The sequence below is a fragment of the Coffea arabica genome, chromosome 2c, assembly GCF_036785885.1.
Source record: "Coffea arabica cultivar ET-39 chromosome 2c, Coffea Arabica ET-39 HiFi, whole genome shotgun sequence".
In the NCBI taxonomy this organism is placed as follows: domain Eukaryota; kingdom Viridiplantae; phylum Streptophyta; class Magnoliopsida; order Gentianales; family Rubiaceae; genus Coffea; species Coffea arabica.
In genome coordinates, this window is record NC_092312.1 from 22,471,768 (window position 1) to 22,492,311 (window position 20,544).

Consider the following 20,544-nt stretch of genomic DNA (forward strand, 5'->3'; position numbering starts at 1 on the left):
GGGATGGCTCATTGGCAGGTGAGGTGTTTCTTGCACCTAACCTTGCCATAATTTTGAAAATTGGATCGAATTAGTTGGTTCAATTGAACCTAACCAACTTGATGAAGAATCAATTGGATTGATAAAATCAAAAGAATCAATTGGAGTTCACTAATATTTTCTTTTTAAAAAAATATTTCAATAATACAATAATAAATAAAAAATCGATCAAACCCAAAAGAGTCTAGTAGTTTCAACTTGATAATTATTAGACGTATTTCGATCATATATGTCTATCTCGAAAAAACATAAAAGCAAAAGGTATTTGTCACAAAATTCATCTCTATTATTTTGTGTTTTTTTCTAAACCATACAAATGATTTTTGTCATCATTTAACTAAAAGAAATAGAAATAAACATATCAAAAAATACGATGGAGACTTTATCATGTAGAATATAAATTTATTAATCATTGCTTTTCTTAAGTTTATTTTCAATTTAACGTTATTTTCTACAATATGAGCACAATTCTTTCTCCTTTTTTATGATAACTAGGAAGGGCATACAAATGAAATCTACTGGAATACTTTTCTCCATCGATTTATTCTTTTTTATTTTCAAAATCAATTTCTGAGTATAAAAATTTCTGCAACTAAGATAACTTGATATTAAAAATACCACATACTAATGCTTTTAACAGTTTTTCTAACAATTCAAATTCTCCAAAAAAAAAAAAAATGAAAACATCGTTTATGAAACTAAAACATTTCCTATTCTAGCTAAATTAAAATATTCGGTAGGCCTACTCCTCTCCTCCTGTATAGGTATAGGTATCGAACATAGATTAGGTTTTTTATCCACTAATATACAGGTCCATATATCGTGCAAGAGTGAGTATCCATCTCGCCAAGATTATTAAGGGAGAAGAAAGAAACATGGGAGGAGGAGCCATGTCCCCAGCGGTCTCTGGACAAGGTGGAGCCGCTGCTTATTGTTCATCCACGGTATCAAAGTCATCAACAGCCGTTACAACCAATATTGAGCCACTTAATTCAGTCTCTGCCATTTCCAGTCAAGAACCCTTCAATAATAATCCATCAACAGGGATAAACTGTATGCACCATGAAAACGTGGGTTCTCCAGTGGATGGTACAAGTGGAACAGAATATGGTGCTGCAGCAGCAGCAGCAGCAGGAAAGTGTTGTTCTGGCAGTGTTTTTGGGCCGGCACCATCAAGATTGGAGGTAGAAAAGGCCATGACTGACTTACAGAGGTATAATACAACGCCTGTTTCGCGTTAAAAGTACAGAGAAGAGATTTCTTGTTTATTGTTGATCACATGCTTAGAACTTGAAATTAAACAAAAATGAAATTATGATGATTCTTTGATAAACCAGGGTCAATGTATAATAGATACTCTCTATCAGCCCTGGCATCATACATTGCTGCAATCTGGTAGAATTAATTGGACTGCCTTTTTCTGCAGTATTTGATGGTTTATGCATGTTAAAACCAAAAAGCATAAGCAATACTTGTTTGTATCTATCGGTCAAGGAGTTTCACCTCCAGATAAATTGGATCGTATGGTTAGTCTTTAGAAGCATCTAATGACTTCTAATTGATCTCTGGTTCAATTCCGCTTTTGTTTAGCTCAGGTTTCTGCATGGTGAAGCTAAATCTAACTTCCACTGGCTTCAACCAATAGTTTATCCTAGCGACTCAAGGATGCTGCAATCCCCTGGATATAGAAGAATCCAAGATGCTTTTGGTATGCTTCAAAGAGAGCCATCAGTTCAGGTGAAACAATGCATATGCAGTTGTCGTCTGTGTAATTCTCTAATATTTCATTCTGCTGATGACTTGGTCATTTCTGCCCTTCTTGTTGCTCTTCTACTCAGAAAATCGATGTATGGTACTAGATAGTATTTATTGTTAAAAGACATCAGCTTATAGTTTGAAAGCTTTTTAACTTCATTTCCACATGCATTTTTCTTTCAGTTCTGTCTCTAAAAGGTGCGTACTTAAATTGCAGAACCTGGTGGCCTCGATCTCCTGCGACAAAGCTGTTTGGGACGCCATCTTGAACAACAGGGCAGTTCAGGATCTCGGGGGCTCAATCTCTGCAGGTCATATGCAACAAATTTTTTTGACAAAAATTTCAAAATATATACACGTTTATTCCCCTGCCTCCACTGTATGATTAATCATACAGAGTCATTTACCTCAGCAACAATTCATCCTACTAGGAATCTTTTAGATAATTTGAAGAATTCAAGGGTGAAGTTTTATTATTCACATCTGTTCATTGCTTAAAACAAAAGCTTTCTAAACCTCGTTCGAACTTCTTGTATTGCCTGACAAAGACCAGAGGCATGTTTAGCTGAAGTTTGCATGCACTTGTGGCTTTACAATGAATGCTTCAACTGACTCTTCTTTCCAGCAGTTACCATGTCAAACAATATGAAGATCACAGCGTAGCAAACAAAAAACAGACCATTTGTTTTCTCGTTCTGCTCTTTTGTGGTTTGAAGTTTGTAGCTTAATTTAATGGCATGTATACTGTGGCAGTATTTTTGCAGCATACATATCCATTATATTATGTGCCTTGATTATTTTCGACGATGTTTATCCATTCCATGCATGTGTAGAACAAAGGACGCAGGCATCTAGTGAACAAGCAGACATAGCGAGCCTCATCTTTAAGTGGATTTTGGAATTTACCATATCAAAGATTATGGATGTGGTTGAGAAAATTGGATTGATGATGGCTGAATTATTTATACCCGGTGACAAGGAAAAACCAACCTCAGAACTCACTGATCTTGTCGAAGAAAAGATTAGATCTTCGTTGCTTCTCTCGGTTGTTATTCTTTTGATTGTGGTTGTCACCCGAAACAGTGGCGCCTGATGAAGGCCTTCATCTTCGGACGAGCGCATAAACGGCGGCTACACAAGTTGTTGGTCTTTAGTCTTTTTAGTCATTTTAGCATCTCATCTGATGTCTTTTGTCATTTCTTTGTTGTAGATTTTCTGGATATCATTATCGTGTTTGTATGCTCTGTCTCAACATACACATGCAACAAAATAATCTCGGGAACTCAAAGCTTCCATAGGTGCTAGCCGCCCTTCAAAGCAGAGCTAAGAAAGACACTGATGTATTTATTTCAGAAAAATGATGGTGGGGAAAGAAAATGAAGGAAAGGAAGGCAAGGAAAACGAAGCAGCCACATCTTTGTGATTAGACCGTTTGCTGCTTCTTTTTTTTTTTTTTCCTTGTTTTATTCTCCATCTTTAGTGGAGTATAAAAGTTGTACTTATTAATAACCTCTCGTTTCCCTAAACTGTCAGATATCCTCTACAGCTCCAACTTTGAGGGCCACAAATGACTTCGTCATAAAACATCGAAAAAGTTCTTCATGCTGGAGAATTTTAGAAAGCCCTTCTAATGAACAACTTGAGATGCTTTAATCTGATAAAATCAGATCATAGCATATATTCCTACTTCCGTGATTAAAAATGGAACATATGGTTTAGAAACAAGGAAGAAGATGCGCCTGCTTTAAGGACATGAATTGGCTAAAAAATGTTCGTCAATGATATCACCGCAGAATACATATTCCAAGCCAATTTATGCTACAAGAGCACAGAAACTATACATCTCCTGAATCTTGGTACGCCTTAAGAAGTTAATTGTTCCTATCAAAGACAAGACTGAACTTCAAAAGAGGTACTAAATAAACTAATCACAAGGTCTCCTAGTTAAGAGAACAGCACTAGTGTGCATGCAGTCCGCTTATTCCTCCAGGTTATATATCGCACATATCTGAGAACTGTGACGAGCTTCTCTCACTAGGTCAACCAATGCTTAGGGCCCATCATTTGCCGATCCACTGCAGGACCTTGGCTAGCAATCTTCTGAATGCGCGAAGAGAATTCTTCAGCCTAAGGAAGAGCAAAGAGCCAGCATATTAGCAAGAAAGGGTCAGTCTATCTGTCCATCCTTGGCAAGGAGTATAATGTTATACAATAACCCTACTCAACTTCTAGGAGATGTGAACATAATCGGAAGCATTCAGGTGGGAAGAAGAAGTTTCTGCAAAACAGGTATGTACAATGATCTCCACAAACACAATAACCATCAATACGTGAATTAACAGGAGTGACTTGCAGTCATGGAAAACTGGAGAACCAGATACCACAAAGGAATATTGCTCCAGATATTGAAAAGATAATATTAATGGGTATTTAGTGAGCTCATCCAACGAAAGACAAAGGAAAGCTGTTAGAGAGGTGCAGATGGAGAACAATGAGTTAGGACAAAACATTTTTAGTTGCCATTTCATTTGCTGCAAGTAAAAGCAATCTCATCAGGGGAAAAGAGGAAGAAGAAAAGAAGGGACCTAGAAAAAAAATTGAGATGCAACTTATAGTCTATTTTAGTCTCAAAGAATTTGTTATGACTGGAGCATTACAGAATCTCAGTGCCAGCAAGAGAGACGTTAGCTAGATTAGTGGGACCAGTAGCTTTGCTGGAAGAAAGTTAATTGTTAGGTGGGGGCCTCTAGTATTAGCAGTTAGCTAATTCAGTTGTGGCAGTTAGCTAGTAGATGATCAGCTATTTTGAGCAGATATCTTGTATATGTAATAGCTCTCTATAAGGAAATAATTATCTGATAATATTCAATTTGTACAGTCATTCTTCTCTCAATAAAATTCCCCCTCTTTCCCTCTCTCTACTCTCTCTCCTGTTTCTGTTCTCTTTTTTCTCCCTCCCATCCACTCAGATCATAACAGAAATACAATGGTTCAAGAGGAAGAAGATCTACAGGAAATTCAAAGATGGCTAAGCAATCTTCAGGTACTTTCATGAAGAACATTTCGACTAACTTAATCGGAAAGATCAAACCACTTAAATTTCATTATAATTTACTTCTTTCATGCCACTATTACAGAATGAGTTTGAAAGTCACAAGTGCACAATACTAACCCTACATCCATGAAAAATAGCGAAACCAAGTTGCAAGGAATGTACTGACCTTTTCATCAATCCACATCAAGGAACTAAGTTGATTGTTTAAAATACGAACGACGACATCCAATGGAGACATTCCATCAGTCGCCTCCAGTTCCCCACCCTAAATTAAGCACAGAAGATAAGTTCATGAAGTTTGCAATGCTTAACTAAAATTTGGGAAACCAAAGGCGGTCAATCACCTGGCTTCTATTGAGAGTAGTAATAATTCCTTTGATCTGTTCCGTCATCTGTTCCAATTCCCTCTCTATAAACTCAGCTTGCTCGTACCTGATAATACCAAGAAAAATACCTATCAAAGACCAAGTGATGAGAACTTGTATTATAGTTTAGCTCCATTTGTATGGTTATCTGATAGGCTCATGGAATATAAAAACATCACTTTGTTAATCTGTTTAGGAGATAACTTGAGACGAGCTCAAACTGTTTGATCAAAGCTCTCATGCACCAGCTAGCAGAAAGCTGTTTCGATATTCTGGTGTGAACTTTGTACAGGATATACTAGTGTCAAACCAGGAAAGATAAGATAGGACTTCAGTTCATCTCAATCTTTGAAAAATTGCTTTCCTAATACAAGGAAGGCAGATGTGATGCCATAATTCTAGGTTAACTTGGAAAGAAAAGCAAAGCTTTGGAAACCCAGGGTTTAGATTCTAGGAGGCCAAGAGAAGCAAAAATAACTTCCTGCATTTTTACTAATTATAAAACCACCGGGAAATTGCACTGACCTCTCCTGTATTTCATTTTATTGTCTAAAATGTGTTTTGACAAAAAGAGTACTCAGAATAACCTGCCTTCTTCATAGGTTTGTAACGGTACTTATGAAATAAATCAGGATTATTCAATTGCACCATCAAATCTTAACTTGTTTAAGTGACCGTGGGAGAGGTTTAACCATGATACAATGTAATTTTGAGAACCCTAGAGGTCTATCTATCAACAGCAAACCTAATGGGAGGTTTATATATATTGTGCTTGTTATCAACTGATTCTCATTTTTAAAATCAGAATCAAAATCCAAAAGCACCTAATTCTATGCTTCTGATTTTTTTATTTTTTTTTTTGCCTTGAAAAAGGCCAAAAGCAGGATTTGAAAAGCAGTTAAGAACAGAAAAAAAGTAGACTTCTTAAAATCAAAAGCTAAAATCCGGTTACAGAATCATTTGAGAACAAGCCCTTTATCTAAAATCTGTTTGCTCCAAAGGGAACCATGCTTGGTGATCAACAGAATTTTCACTTAGTATCCTACCAATACTCAGTTAATCCGACCATCTACAGTAAGAAATACATGTCAGTGATAGTTCTAGTCATTTGGCAATTGTCCACGAGTTATCACTAGGATAGATTAAACCAAACATTTGCTTTTCCGCACTAATGAACAGATGAGGGCAACTTTGGTCCTGCAATTAACTCGGTACAAAAACCACATTAAGATGCAAAGTAGAAATCGCCGCCAAATTCATTCAAAAAATTCATGCAACCCCTCCAATGTACACTAACATGACATTTCAATGGTAGGTGACATAAGGTAGTACGCAACCATATTTGTAAATGAAAAAAAATTATATAGCATAAAAACAAAGATCAACCATTACTTACATTGCATCTCTTGTAGATGCAGCTTCATCATCAAGAAGCAATGCACGCTCATCTTTGTATATCCGCTCAGCTTCTTCTTCCATACTTAGCAACGATTTGTCAACCTTAAAATGACATAATTAAGCAAATAATATAACAGACACATAAAAAATACTTGTATAGCTAATCATGAAATTATATTTTTGAGAAGACCACAATTTTCGTCTTTGAAGAAGAAAGCAGGTTCGTGACTAACAACATTAAGCACTATAGTCATTGATATTCGATTACATTCATTGCAACAGACCTCCTCTGTTTTCTAAATTATATAAAATCAATAATAATAACCACAAAGTTGCGCAGAATGTGTAACTCCCTAAGAATTACATCCAAAAGCAAGTTCATGTGGTCTGTGTTATAAGCCACAAGCCTCTTATAGAAGGCAGCCATATAAAAAACTAACCATTGGATGATTAAAGTCACCAAAAAGGAAAAGAGTTTAAAGGGAAATTATGAGGTGGGTTTCCTATAATTTCACTGTGTTTAGGAAGATATGTACATTGTGTGCATTGAGAGCTTGTCAGAAAGTTGTTTGTAAAAGCTATTACACATCCCATAGTTATTAACTCACATCATACCAACAAGTACCCAGACTGGAAGTGTCATAAAAATGCATGAACCTTAAAGAAGCACTACCTATCCAAGCATCAAGCACATACACCATGATGTGAGACTTAGCTAGGACAATGGAAGAGATTGGATACCTCTTCTTGATGAGTCTCAATCAGCTCCAAGTGTCGCTCTAAGTTAGCTTGTGTCTCAACGACTTTTGCAACTTCAGTCTGAGGAAAGGTTCAAGCACTCAAATTTAATGAGGCCAATGAGAAAATGCCAATTTAAAATAAACTCATATTTCATGATTATACAAGCCAGATAGAAAGATGATGCATCATCCTGACAAGTGCAACAGAAAACAAATACAAACTATGAATAAAATGATCCTAAAGATAGATCTTGGGATACGCAATACCCAAAGTGCTATATGACATAGAAAAAACCAGACATATCATGCCAGAAACAAATAAAAAGTAAATGTACACGAAAAATGTCACAGGCTGATAATCCATAACAGTATTTTGCAGTCATATACCAGAGCAGAGTTATTCATCAACCTGGACAGAAAAAAACCATTATGTTCCCTAAGAGATTAATACCTCAAGCCTAAGAAGGATGTCACGATTCTGCAAGATCCTTTTATCCCACTCAGCAATTGCAATAGCCTGCTTCTGAAACTTGCGCGTACGTTCCTGTAACTCTGTATTCCACTCCTTGATGATCTACAGAAAAAGAGATAAAATTATCTGTCAAACCGGAACATTCCCGCAAATGGACAGGCGAAAAAGGAAATAAGATGTAGCAAATCCACAATTTTCCAGGCAAAAGACATCATGGTTTGCTCCTGATGTACAAAAGAAAGAAACCCATCCTCATATTTACTATAAGCATTAAACACCTCTTAAAAGGTTACATGCAATCAACCCTCAAATAAAGCATTAGGGGAGACATCCCAGTGTTTCCAAAAGTACATCATAGCAAAACTTTAGCAGATAAGACCTAAAAATAACATAAAGCACAGAATGAGCTACATCGTTGAAAGAAAGTACACTGGTAAAATGTATAACCTGTAAAAGAAATTAGAACACATAATTACCTCCTCGACAGATTTTCCAGTGATTTCAGATGGCAATTTTGGTTTGGCAGCTAGACCTGCTGTTGCAGTTGAAGTGGTACTACAGGACAATAAAATAGAACTTAGGCTCCAACATTGCAAATATTATGAACTGCTAGGAATCAAATATATATGATACATAAGTTCAAAAACGAAATTCAGCAGACAATAATATCTCCTCATACCACTAACTATATGTGTTTTTTTCCTTTTCTTTTTCTTTTTCCATGGTGTAGAGTGCAAATAGAAGAGCAGGGACATTGAGAAATTTCACACCATGCTGAACTTGTTGGCCTTGTAACCATTTTATAACATAATTATCCAATTTTGTTGGACTAGTCCAATACTATACCTAACAAAGATTTAATAGGTGTATTCCAATACAAACCATGGTCAAAATGTGTGGTAATTATGTTGATGGTGTCACTTGCATCAAAAACAAAAACAATGACTTTTAAATGAGATATTCTTTATTAAATGATACTTGTGTGTCTTGTACAAATTAGATTTAATGTCTCTTTAGCCACTAACTTTGTAGCCTCAAAGAACATTTAGTGCATGTCATCTTCACTATATATATGGATGGAAATAACTTTGTATTTGCATTGGCATGTCCAATAATGAAGAATGCAAGAGATGTTTTGTTTCAGTTGTAGTGTATTTTGATACAATTCTGTAAGAGTTATACACAAAAAGATTCTTGTATAAAACTCTTAGTATCTGTTCCCATGCACATTAAGTAAGTTGAATTTCAAATTCATTTACAATATTTTGTTGCTTTGAGGCATTATCTTTGCCTTTTTTTATAGTCACACTTCTCAGAGAAAAAGTGAACCAAGCTATTTCTAAAATATAACACTGACTTTATGCATTTTTCTTATATCAGGGAAAGAAGCAGAAGCATTTCTGGGTTTATACTGACCCACTACTAGAAGCTACAACCAATGCTGATGCTTGAGGAGCAGAACTGGTACTAGTAGTTGCTGATGCTGTAGAAGTTGAAGCAGGCAGACCTAAACAAAGAATTTGGAAGACCACAAATCAAAAAGTTTAATGAATGTCATTCCAGCTGCATGAAAATGACCTGACTCTCAAATTAATATACATGCAAGGACAAGATGGAAATATGGGTGAAAAAGTGCAAACTGAAAGTATATATTAGTACATAAATGAGGCTTCTAGGATATTTTAGAAAATGTTGGAAATGCTGAATTCAAGAACATATATGAGCTGAAGATGAGAACATAAATGTGCTGGAAATGCTGAAGTATAAGATTGCTTAAGCAGGCAACATCATGGAGCACAATCACTACAACAGAAGTGGAAAAGTAATAGTAGGTTTCCAACCCTTTGCATCCTACCAACAATCCTCAAGTTTGCAACACAACAAATTCCCACAGGAGAAATAGTTATTGATGTCAACCCATATCAAGCAACTCTCAACATCCTAACAAGATTTGAGTGGCATAAGATCCAATTAAAGCATAATTAACAAACGGCAATAACTCCATCGAAGCCGACGAATTAAACACAAACATCCATAATTAACAAAATGAACAGAGGGAAAACAAATGGCAAAAGCAGACTAGTCATTGTATATAATATCAGAAAGAAACTGAAGAAAAAGAAACAAGACAAAAATCTGAGCACTTCAAAGCATCAGAAAACAGGTTTATAACTAACTTTTAACAAAATGTTCTGATACTTAATATGCCCTCACAAAAATAATGACCTTGCTTGCCATCTTGCACGGATGAGAAATATTATGACACCAATTTTCTTCACTTTCAACCAATCATACATTTGATGATTATGAGAAATGCCAAAAAATAAATAAATTCAGAATCTGATTCGTGTGTTCTCTCACTAAAAACTCAATCACTATACTATTGCAAAATGCATTTGTTCAATTTCAACCATATTTTTCCATTATTGATCTAAAAGTAACTACACCTTTATAATTTATCTGCTTAGTCAACTTTTTGTCCTCATTACAAGCATAACTGAGTTTCCAAGAAAACACAGGGGACATGGAGATGAGAACCAACGAAAAAAACAGCTGTAAAAGGCAGTTAGGTTCTTCCTCCACTATTAAATTCCTTGCACTCCTCCGTTTTGGGGTTATATAAGAAAAGATTCTATTGACCAAGAATGACCAATTTTGTGCTGCCCCTTGCACCAGTTTTCCACATGCACACACAAATCTACAGAGAAAAAGAAATCCACAAAATGGACATCATTATTAATCTTTTTTTACACGCATGAATCACTAGTACACAACTTCTAAAACAGGTTCAGTAGGGGAAAAGGAGGGATAGGAACACAGTAGGAAATAGAGTTAGAAGGGCATCCTATTCTAACACAGCTTCTTCTGCGATCAATCCAACACCCTCACTAGGCTGTTTCTTTCCCACATCTACCACAGCAGACTCTGTGTTTGAAGCGTCTATGATAGTTAAAGTTGGCTCAGAAAATGAGACATCCATGAAAACACTCACAGAAGGAACTGCAACTGAACTGGCTTCCACTCCATTGGTAAGATGCATGGTGCTAGCAGCAGTGGCAAAGGATTCACTGTCTTGCTTGCCAACCATTAAGTCATTCCCAGCCTCTCCTATATCACCATCATTAGACCCAACCCCAGAAAATTCTTTCTCATTGCATCTAACCTGCATCTCATCACCATATATGCCCTCCAATTCGTTACCTAAGTCTACCCTGAGAATGATAGTAGAACAACTGCTAGTAAAAGAAAGATTTCCTGAAATGAATTGAAGAGGAACTTCAACTCAATTTACCCCAAAGTTGTCAACTTCAGAATCTAATGACACTGATACCATAACCAGTATTTCTCTACCACACACATAACTCCCCCTTCAACAAATAAATTCAACACCACAAGAGCCCCAGATATAAGAAGTTATCTTAAAAATATGAACAAGAAGAGAACTGGTCGCTCATACTGTTCTCATTCTGCAGAAAATATATTATGACTAATATCATTTTCAAGTTAAGTTTCCATGGCATAATCCACAAAAAGCATAGAAGAATAACATGTACAGAGCGGCAGATAAGCAAAAGTATCAAATTGCAGGCACGGCAATGACAATAATTCCTAAGACATACAAGAATTACTACAAAAGTCATAAAGGTGTAAATTGATCAGAAAAATACCAAAGGAAGTTGCAGCTGCAGTTGAAATTGTGTGCTGTTGTGATGATGTACCAGTTGCAGGTGTTTTCGTTGAGAGTGAAAATGACCCAGAGGTTGTGCCCGATCCAATAGAAGTGCTAGTACTAAAACCAGTAAAACCTCCTGATGATGAAGCAGCAGCTGAACCAGAAGTGAATGCTGTTGTAGCTGCAGAAGAGGCAGCCGGGCTTAAAACAGGGAAAGTTAGACCAGACCCAGTTAAACCAGTACTGGCAGCAGCAGTTGTAGTTGTTGCCGCAGTCATTGAGGCGCTGGTGGTGGTAGTAACTGTTGAAAACAAGGTCGTGGTAGAAGCAGTTCCAAAACCAGACTTGGAAGCCGGAGTAGAAAAAATAGATGCTGATGTGGACACAGAGGGTTGAAATCCAGAAGTCCCAAATGAAAAACCCCCTGAGGACGAGACAGCTGCAGATGCTGCTGCTGATGACGATGTCAGTGATGGCGTTGCTGAGCTTCCGGTGCCCTTAGGGAATGAAAATGCAGATGCTGAAGAAGACTGGAATGGAGTAGATACCGCAGCAGCAGGAGAAGAAGAAGCAGTACGAAAGCTTACTCCAGCAGGAAAAGAGAATCCAGCTGCTGATGTGGCTGGAAACGAAAATCCAGTGGCTGGTGAAGTGGAACTCACAGCTGATGTGGCTGGAAAGGTGAATGCAGACGCTGATGAAGCCAGACCTGTGGCTGCTGTGGCCGGAGAGCTAAAGCCGGATGCTGATGAAGCGAAAATGGACGCTGATGTGGCCGCGGGAAATACAAATGACGGTGCGGAGGAAGCTGAGGAGGATGCAGTTGGTGCAACGGAGGCGACGGGGGAAGATGAAGATGACCCGAATGGCGAAGAGGAAGCACCAAAAGTAGTAGAAGAGAAAGCAGGTGAACTAGTAGAGGCGGCTCCCAACAGGCCTGAACCAGGTTGCGTGGCGAAGGACCCAAATGCGCTTGAGCCGGATGACAAAGGTGAAGAACCGAATACGCTTGCCTGGCTTGAACCCGACCCGAAAAGGCTAGTTTGTGATTGTGACTGGGCCGAGCTTGACGCGGAGGGAGCTCCGAAGAGAGTTCCGAACGGAGATGAGGAGGCCGCGGCTGATACAGACGGCGTCACTCCCAAAAGTGGGGAATTAGTAGAGCTTGTAGTTGAAGCAGTAGAACTTGATCCGAAAAGGCCCGAGGTGAAACCAGAACTGGATGCCGCGGACGAATTCCCGAAGCCAAATGGAGTGGTGGAAGGGGCAGAGGAAGCGGAATTCCCGCCCAAGCCTAAGGGAGAGGTGGAGGGAGCAGGAGACGACGTCACTGAAGTGGAGCTAGGAAAACCAGAACCCGGTGCTACGGTCGAATTCCCAAAGCCAAAAGGAAAGGTGTAGGGAGCAGGAGACGAAGTCGTCGTTGAAGTGGAGCTAGGGTTAGTGAATGAGAATGGTGAAGACGAGAAGGCTGTTGTGGGGGTGGAAGAAGCGGTAGGGTTTGTGGAGAAGGAGAAGAGAGGGGAAGGCGCGGAGGAAGAGAAGAGGGGCGAAGAGGAAGAGGAAGAGAATAATGAAGAGGCGGAAAAGCCGGTCCCAGCCATTGTGGTAGATTGAGGGCGGGGACTTGGGCATAAGACGGCGGCGAGAGGGAGGCGAACGGCGAGGAAGACTGCACAGATGCAAACAGAAGTGGAGGCAGAGCAAAGGGGTTTTTGAGATTTTGGTTTAGAAAATTAGGAGGTCACTCGTGAACCGCGAACCGGATTGACCCGTGACCCGCGATTTTTCATTTTTCCCCTTTTTTGAAAAAAAAAAAAAAATCGGTTACAATTGTAACTCCGACCTCTTAAAGTTCTTGCCTTTTACTTCCATTTCACTTGAATAAATACAGCCTTCTTTATTAATTTCTTTCCTTTCCCCTTTTAAGTCAAAAAAAATTAATTGAACAGCCGATTGCCCTTTTCATCTTCTCTTCCGCTTCTATGTTTTCCTGCCATATGTTTTGAAACTCGGAACATTAATTGAACCGATAGAGTGTTCAAGTTGAGATTTAACTGATAATTACGACAGATTTACGGTCCGATTGATCGAACCGACCGATCCGACTCGATTTTCAAAATATTGTCCTCTACTTACCTTTTTTAAGTTTGTGTTGCTGTCTATCATCTTTTTTTTTTCTCCCTCTTTTTACACGATTTAAAAGGTGTTGTAAGCTAGAATTTTTGAAGAGACATATTTCATCTTGTTATTAAGGTAATGAATTAGTTATTTTATATTATTTTTTGCTTGAAATCAAATCTATTTGCTTTTTTATTCAAAGTCTTTTGTACAAAAATTTTTCTATCTATTTTTGAAATTCATGTTGTTTTGTTGGTTAAATTTAAGAAATTTTGTTTAATTGGATATATCAACAATTAATTAGGCCTTCATATGACTTAATCTCTTTATTTTTTTCCCTGAATTGATAAATTAAAATTACTTGCTCTACATGTTGTTAACTAAGATTTTGTCGAAGTGTTGTTTTGAATTCTTTGGTTAAAATTCTTTTAGGTACATACTTGCTTACAACTTCCTTTTTTATATGTAGATTTGTATTCCAAATTAACTTTCTCAATATTTTATATTTCCTATCTTTAAAATTACTTGCATGTTAATTGTGTATGTCAATTAATGGTTTAAATGAGTGATCTACAATGTCTTACAATTGTATATATTTTTAGATTAATGATTTTTCATGCTTCTTTTTGTGTTACACCTTTTTGCTTATGTATGGACTGGTAATCGTACGTATCTTAACTAGCTATTGAATCCAAATATAAGAAGAGAAAGAAAGAAAATCCAAATAAACCTAAACACCGCCCCACTCCCCGTCTTCATTTTCGTATACTTCACTTTTATTTATTTCATGCATTATTAAGAGAGTTTAGATGCATTATTTCGTATACACCCGTATTTACTTATGTTTTAAACTTGAAGAGCACATTCTTTGTTTGGTTTTTTGTGACACGAATAATTGATGATCCAATTATTCAAGTTGCCAAAGAGGGTGGTGAGAAATGAAAGTCTAAAATTGAGGAGTTGAGTGCACTTTTGATATGCTTGAATTTATTGTCTATTATATATACGAAAATAGTTTATCAATTTCAAATGCTTTGGTAGGCTTATTTGGACGAAGCTCTAGGATTCAAAGCAAAAGTAAAGGAAAGCTACTTGGAATTTAATGACAAAAATGATGCTGAAAATAAAGATGTAATGAGTGTTTGATTTGCAAAAGCATTGGTAAGAACAGTGCTTAGTCTCTAGCTAGCTCTTTGGCCTTATGAATTTTTAGATTTTCCTTATAGTGTCATTCTAAACTTGTGTTTGCTTTTTCAAGATGAAGAAAATTTAGCTGGTGAAGAAGTCAAGGAAGAGATTATAATTTACATTGCCTAAGAGATTATAATTTACGCTGCCTTTATTATAGTACCATTTAATTATTTTTTGACAAAATTTTAGTGTCTTAATTACCAAGCAATTATGCATTGTAATCTCCCAGAGAAGAGCGAAAAATAAGAGAGGTTATTGAGAAGTTCTATTATTAAAGGTATAGTTGTAGAATGTGTAGATTTCAACTCATTACCATATTATACATTTCCAATTTCTTTAAAAAAAATTTTGAGAACAATGAAACTACAACTTTATTATTTACAAGTTTTCATGACAGGTACTCACTCCCCTAGCATCTCAAGATAAAGTTTCTTTCCATGTAAGCTTAAAAATTCTTTATGTAGCTTTTTTTTTTTTTTTTTTTACTGAACTTGCAATTCAAAATTTCAAGATAAGAGAGGTTTTTTTTTTTTTTTTTTGGGTTATCTAAGTAACCTTCAATCCGAAGCCATCTCATGCTAGTGCCTAGTCAAGTATGAACACATTAGCTAAACTCCCATGAGAAAAGCTCCCTTGAGAAGAGACTATTTAAACATTTTGCCATAAAGTACAATAGATTTCGTACACATTTTTCACATCCAAATAATTTGGAGTAGTTCAGTTTCAATTCAATAACAATTCCAAGAATGAACCAGAAGCAACCTTGAACGTGGCTAGATGGTTGAAATCTAAAATTTCCAGCTACTCTGTCTTTGTTACCTAAATGCTCTCTCTCTCTCTCCTTATGCCTGCCTGAATGTGAAATAGCGTATATATGTATACATATATCCATAGTGGTCAAGTTTCTATCTGTACAAATATTTATGGACATATCTATTTATGCTAACAAAGAATGAGCCATGCATGTCTCCCAGATTGTTGTTGGACACTTGGGACTCGGTTAATTACCAAAGCCACAATCCCCTGCAGACTCCCAAAATCCATGAAAGCCAAGAGGAAAATTTAAGTGTCTTGGAACTTCAACTCTAGCAACCAGTGCATTGGTCTTCCCGATCTGTTTGGAGTCCAAAATAACAAGATAGCACCTTTGTGTCGAAACTGCATACTGCAAAATTTTACAAACAGAAAATCCCTCAGAATTTTGAGCGGATGCAAGATCCTTGTCACAAGGTTATAATGAAACAAGTGCCTTATTCTCTTAGCTAGTGACAAGAGATATATGGTATCGTTTTTATTTCAAATCAGCTAATCCTTATGTGTTAGGCTAATAAAAATCGATATTAATTCTATTGAGAACTGTTTGCAAGAGTCGGTCTAGGGAATCTAAAACAAGAAAGAATGCGTCCAAAGTAGCATATGGGGGATCCCACGTTCAAGATAGGTAAGAATTTGGAAAAGCACTCACTTCCACCACAAGGAGATAGCCATCATCTTCTTCTCCTCCTCCGGTTCCTTTCGGTACAAATATTGGCTCACCAATGAATCTCCGTCTGGTTGTAGACCAAGTGGAAATGGATTTATCTCTGACATTGAGTTTCACCACAGTGTCAAAGGGAAAATGTGGTAAAGCTTGACGGGAGCCAGACGAAGTTGCTGCATACACAAATGTGTTCTTGCAGCCTGAGAAATCCTGATTAATCGCAGGAAAATCTGATGGTTTCCTCCATTCGTTCAAATCGTTTACACTACAATTTTGACAATCCCCATTTGCATCCAAACTTACTGATACCTGCATTAAAGCATTATAACTAACTAGCTTTAGCAAAATTGTTCCACCTTGATGATAATTTAATTCCCTGATGCATGGTGGAAAAAGAACTTACTGATTTACTTACATAATTAATGTTACTTAAATTTGGTATCACTTCCCTTTCACTTTTTCAAAAGAATATATTGCGTAAGCTAGAGAGAAAGATATCAAACCTGAACAAGATGAGGCAATAATTTATCTTGATCTGCATTCATCATGGAAGGGTCCAGTTTTCCACTTTGCCAGTCGTACCCTGGACGAAAATGGGCAAAGAATTTTAAGTTGCATCTCCTGCCACTCATATGATAAATCGAAGTAATTTTCAAACATCACTTACCAAACATCTTTTGGAAATTGAACCAACGATAGGAGCAACCACTTGCTTGAATTTGAATCTTGGAACTTCCATTCTCGTCCCTTTCTTCTTCAAAAGCATTTCCAACATGGAGCACCCACATTTGTGAAGGAGCTTCTATGGGAATTTTCCAGTCTCTCTGTCCATTTGATTCACTTGGAAATCGAGGGAGCATGTAAATGGGAGATGTGGGCTTGCTAGCATTTAGTGACAGTGCAGATATCATAGGAGATAGTCCACATACTGCTGTCATTGATCCTGAAAATTAGATGCCAAAAATGCTTGTGTGTTAGATTGATTAATTAGTGCATTGAAGTTCTTGCGAGATTCAAAACTAGATGATTGGAGAAGGGGCAATAGTATATACCAGCAACATCCAGCTTGATGCGATTGCCAAATAATATGTAATAATTATCAGTGAAGGCCCAGTCATGAATCATCAGATGGTCTGGAATGTTGAATTCTTGGCTTTGCAGCAACTTGAAATTCGAGTCGAATTCTAGAGCAAATGACAAAAACGAATGAGTTCATTGCAGCTGTTCTTGTGACTTAATTCAATAAACTAAAAAATTGTGAATCTTTTTTTTTGTTTTTTTTTTTGGGTGGTAAGTGGGAGGTGCTGACCAACATACTCAGGTGAATTAAACATGGAGTTGGAGAAGAAAAAAAGCAAAAAACAAAAAAGGCGAAGTTGGAAATACCTTAAGATTCACAAACGTAAAAAAATGCTTATGCCCAGGATTTTTCCGTATTTTAGCTTGTTATCTACATATATATATACGATAACCATCATACTTCTCTTAGTTTCCAGTACAAACGTTGACATTGAAAAAGAAATGAATTGTCACAGAAATAAGTCTTATCCACTCTATAGTATTCTTCTTATCGTTTCATCTTGTCAAATTCAGCATACAACGACATTCAGTAGTTGAAGTGAAGTCTTGATAATTATGTACACGCCAGAGACGATAGTCCTTGTCATTCTTACTTGTGAAGTTGCAACTGCTTCTAGGTTCAATTTATCAAGAGGGAAAAGAATGTACACGCCAGGGACGATAGTCCTTGTCATTCTTACTTGTGAAGTTGCAACTTCTAGGTTCAATTTATCAAGAGGGAAAAGAAATATATGATGAAGATGAGCTCGATCGTTTTCAAAAATAATCCACAAAAACTTGAAATTACGAATCATACAGTCATTTATATTTTCACCACTCTTTTTCTTGTTTGCTGTGTGCTTAATTTTCATTGACGTAATGAAACTATGATAGTTTTCACGGCAATATTCATCAGAAGAAGAAAAGTTTTTACGACAAGGTGTGGAGTTATTGGTGAACATTCTGAAAACAACATACATATCACTATCTGGTCGCTGTACCACTTCTCAGTACATACCGTAGAAGGTAAAATTACTTCGTGGGAGAAGCATGTCCTCTGCGTTGCATGACATGATGAGTAGTCTGTTCCTCCGGCCATCAATCTTGTAATGGGACAATAATCGTTTCGGCGGCATCTTGAATACTCCTGGACCAGCAGTTGATACCAAATTGGCCAAAGTCTAATGAAGTAGGTTATTATAGTCTAATACTAGCTAGTTTTGATTCCAAAATAGAGAAGGAAAGAAAAGAGAAGGCTAATGAGGAGATTGATTAATGTTGTTGGATAAAGTTGCTTGTTGTGTAGCTCTAGGTGCTTACCATATAGTATAGGTTTCAAGATTTCTGCAGCTACATCCCAAACGTCCACCTTTGGTGTTGCGTCTTCATCTTGCAGCAATTTGTGGCGGCCATTAATTATGTCAAATCTCCCAAGAGTATCAAGCGTAGTAGATTCAATCTCATAAGGATCGCCACCTTCCCACAAACAAAACAGTCTTCCAGCCCATCTCAGCACACTTGTATTGGCGACATTTTTCATTACCTTGGTATTTCCAACCATGTTCCCACCTTTCAAGACCGAAAACGGACCACGATGAGTGAATCGCCACTGGCCGGTGATGCGGTCGCACTCCTCCACCTGAGCCTCGGTCTGGATGTACCTAGCCATGAACTCCACCACTCCTCTAGCCCCATCAATCTTAAACGTTCTGAGGTAGCCGTGACCGTCCAGAGGGTGCACCGTGGAGCCGTGATCATCGGTGAAGAGCCCCGGTCCGGTCAGATAATACGTTCCTAAAGGGAAGTCTTGTGGGATTTTGCCGTCAACAATGCGAAGGGTGATGGGCTCAGCTGTTTCTGAGCGTTGTGAAACAAAGAGGAATTGGTAGTCCCAGAAGGCAGCCACTTTGTCATCTACCAGTTGAGGATGATGATCAGGAGGAGCTGATGAAACTTCTGGACTCGGTGCAGTGATTGAGATGGCTTGCGGAACATTACTCGGCAATGAAATATTGGAAATTGGAGGTAGCTTTGCTGGTGAAATGAACTTTGGTGGGATGATATTCTGAGCCTTGGCCTGCATTTTGGCTTCGCTTGAAGAAGGGTGGCAGTTTATGAAGAAGAAGCCGCGATGCTCTGGATGCATATATACACTACAGGAAAAAAAAATTTTTTTTTTTTTTGTCATGGGTGCAAATTGACGAATTTGTCCTACAACAAAACTAATTCAAAATCCTGGCAATTAATTTTTACAAATACGGCTAACATAAGTATAATTAATTTTAGTATGCTATCAAAAGTGACAGGGCCTCACCACACCACATAGAATGATAGAAATGTATGCCAAGGCATTTTCTCGACTTTTATCTCTCACTGAAAATAATAATTTAAATTTTTTAAATACTTAACAATATTTAATTTACTCTAAGGATCAATATTTAAAATGACACTTAGGGACTCACGGCAAAAGACCATTCTGTAAAAATTTTGAGGATTTCTTGGACAATTTAGAGTCTAAAAATAAGTTTACGTGTCTTCCAATAAGAAATTGCTGCGTGCTTTCTTAATTTGTGTGCCCTTTAGATGTGCATGGTGGGACTATATATGTTACCATATTGAAATTACATTGATTACGTCAATCATGTGTTGGGCCATTGGTGTTTCGTATTAGTCTAATTGTTAGAAGACAAAAGTTGCATTTGCATTTGCACATCAGAAAGGCATTCTCAAGTGTTGGGAAATATGCCGCCTCACTTGCAAACACTCCAACAAAAGATTATGAGATGTAAGCCATCAATACTGCCAAGTTGTAGAATTATTGGCCATTTGATATTCCGAAAAGCATAAGAACAAAATGGACGAACTAAAAGTAGGGAAAATATTTTTGGGGATTCGTTCTCCGTGAACACACAACAAAAGTTGTTTTAGTTGCAGTTTCCAGACGCTAACACCCTATTTGATAATCCAATTCAGTACTTAAATTTTATATGTTCAGATGCATTTGATAATCAAAAATTGAGCATCTGAATTAATTAAGTGACACTGAATTTTCTAGGCAAAACTTGTTCTAAAAAATAAACGATAAGCTATTCACTTAGTATTTGATGTGATATACGCTCAAATGTATTTGATTTAATATTTAACGATTCAAATAACTTAATGGATTCGGATTTCAGATTTCTGTTTTTAAATTTCA

At 37.2% G+C, this 20,544-nt stretch overlaps 3 protein-coding genes across 5 annotated transcripts; 1 reads left to right on the plus strand and 2 right to left on the minus strand.

Annotated features, from left to right (window-relative positions):
* The first annotated feature begins 774 nt into the window (after window positions 1-774).
* Window positions 775-3,320, plus strand: LOC113726834 (uncharacterized). Of its 2 annotated transcripts, none has more exons than XM_027250716.2 (4): window positions 775-1,252; window positions 1,635-1,776; window positions 2,012-2,105; window positions 3,005-3,320. In XM_027250716.2, the coding sequence occupies exons 1-4, from the start codon at window positions 915-917 to the stop codon at window positions 3,097-3,099; spliced, it is 669 nt and encodes a 222-aa protein (XP_027106517.1). In that variant the 5' UTR covers window positions 775-914; the 3' UTR covers window positions 3,100-3,320. The 2 variants fall into 2 exon arrangements, with proteins under 2 accessions (XP_027106517.1, XP_027106516.1); XM_027250715.2 differs by having other exon boundaries at window positions 777-1,252; window positions 2,628-3,033.
* A 231-nt stretch (window positions 3,321-3,551) lies between these two features.
* On the minus strand, window positions 3,552-13,222 carry LOC113726833 (uncharacterized). Of its 2 annotated transcripts, none has more exons than XM_027250714.2 (9): window positions 11,493-13,222; window positions 9,241-9,331; window positions 8,301-8,379; window positions 7,804-7,926; window positions 7,354-7,431; window positions 6,611-6,714; window positions 5,194-5,281; window positions 5,016-5,114; window positions 3,552-3,921 (listed from the first exon to the last, which is right to left on the minus strand). In XM_027250714.2, exons 1-9 carry the CDS (start codon window positions 13,099-13,101, stop codon window positions 3,829-3,831), a joined length of 2,364 nt encoding a protein of 787 aa, XP_027106515.1. In that variant the 5' UTR covers window positions 13,102-13,222; the 3' UTR covers window positions 3,552-3,828. The 2 variants fall into 2 exon arrangements, with proteins under 2 accessions (XP_027106515.1, XP_071931442.1); XM_072075341.1 differs by having other exon boundaries at window positions 3,552-4,072; window positions 11,493-13,213.
* Window positions 13,223-15,428: 2,206 nt separating this feature from the next.
* LOC113726835 (carotenoid cleavage dioxygenase 7, chloroplastic) lies at window positions 15,429-19,509 on the minus strand. The gene is made up of 7 exons (XM_027250717.2): window positions 18,669-19,509; window positions 18,367-18,495; window positions 17,342-17,473; window positions 16,957-17,232; window positions 16,793-16,872; window positions 16,275-16,598; window positions 15,429-15,974 (listed from the first exon to the last, which is right to left on the minus strand). The coding sequence occupies exons 1-7, from the start codon at window positions 19,492-19,494 to the stop codon at window positions 15,810-15,812; spliced, it is 1,932 nt and encodes a 643-aa protein (XP_027106518.2). The 5' UTR covers window positions 19,495-19,509; the 3' UTR covers window positions 15,429-15,809.
* Between the last annotated feature and the right edge of the window lie 1,035 nt (window positions 19,510-20,544).

What these genes read in the sequence shown, in the direction of transcription:
- LOC113726833 (XM_027250714.2), bottom strand. Translation starts at nt 13,101, where the DNA reads ATGGCTGGGACCGGCTTTTCCGCCTCTTCATTATTCTCTTCCTCTTCC. An exon ending in GCATCTACAAGAGATGCAAT is followed by an intron (nt 5,282 to 6,610) that starts GTAAGTAATGGT and finishes TGGTATTATCAG; the next exon opens with GTACGAGCAAGCTGAGTTTA. An exon ending in CTACTCTCAATAGAAGCCAG is followed by an intron (nt 5,115 to 5,193) that starts GTGATTGACCGC and finishes TGCTTAATTTAG; the next exon opens with GGTGGGGAACTGGAGGCGAC.
- LOC113726835 (XM_027250717.2), bottom strand. Translation starts at nt 19,494, where the DNA reads ATGCATCCAGAGCATCGCGGCTTCTTCTTCATAAACTGCCACCCTTCT. An exon ending in CAATTTCCAAAAGATGTTTG is followed by an intron (nt 16,873 to 16,956) that starts GTAAGTGATGTT and finishes ATTTTCGTCCAG; the next exon opens with GGTACGACTGGCAAAGTGGA. An exon ending in TATTGCCTCATCTTGTTCAG is followed by an intron (nt 16,599 to 16,792) that starts GTTTGATATCTT and finishes GCTTTAATGCAG; the next exon opens with GTATCAGTAAGTTTGGATGC.
- LOC113726834 (XM_027250715.2), top strand. Translation starts at nt 915, where the DNA reads ATGGGAGGAGGAGCCATGTCCCCAGCGGTCTCTGGACAAGGTGGAGCC. An exon ending in GCCATGACTGACTTACAGAG is followed by an intron (nt 1,253 to 1,634) that starts GTATAATACAAC and finishes TGTTTAGCTCAG; the next exon opens with GTTTCTGCATGGTGAAGCTA. An exon ending in CGGGGGCTCAATCTCTGCAG is followed by an intron (nt 2,106 to 2,627) that starts GTCATATGCAAC and finishes ATGCATGTGTAG; the next exon opens with AACAAAGGACGCAGGCATCT.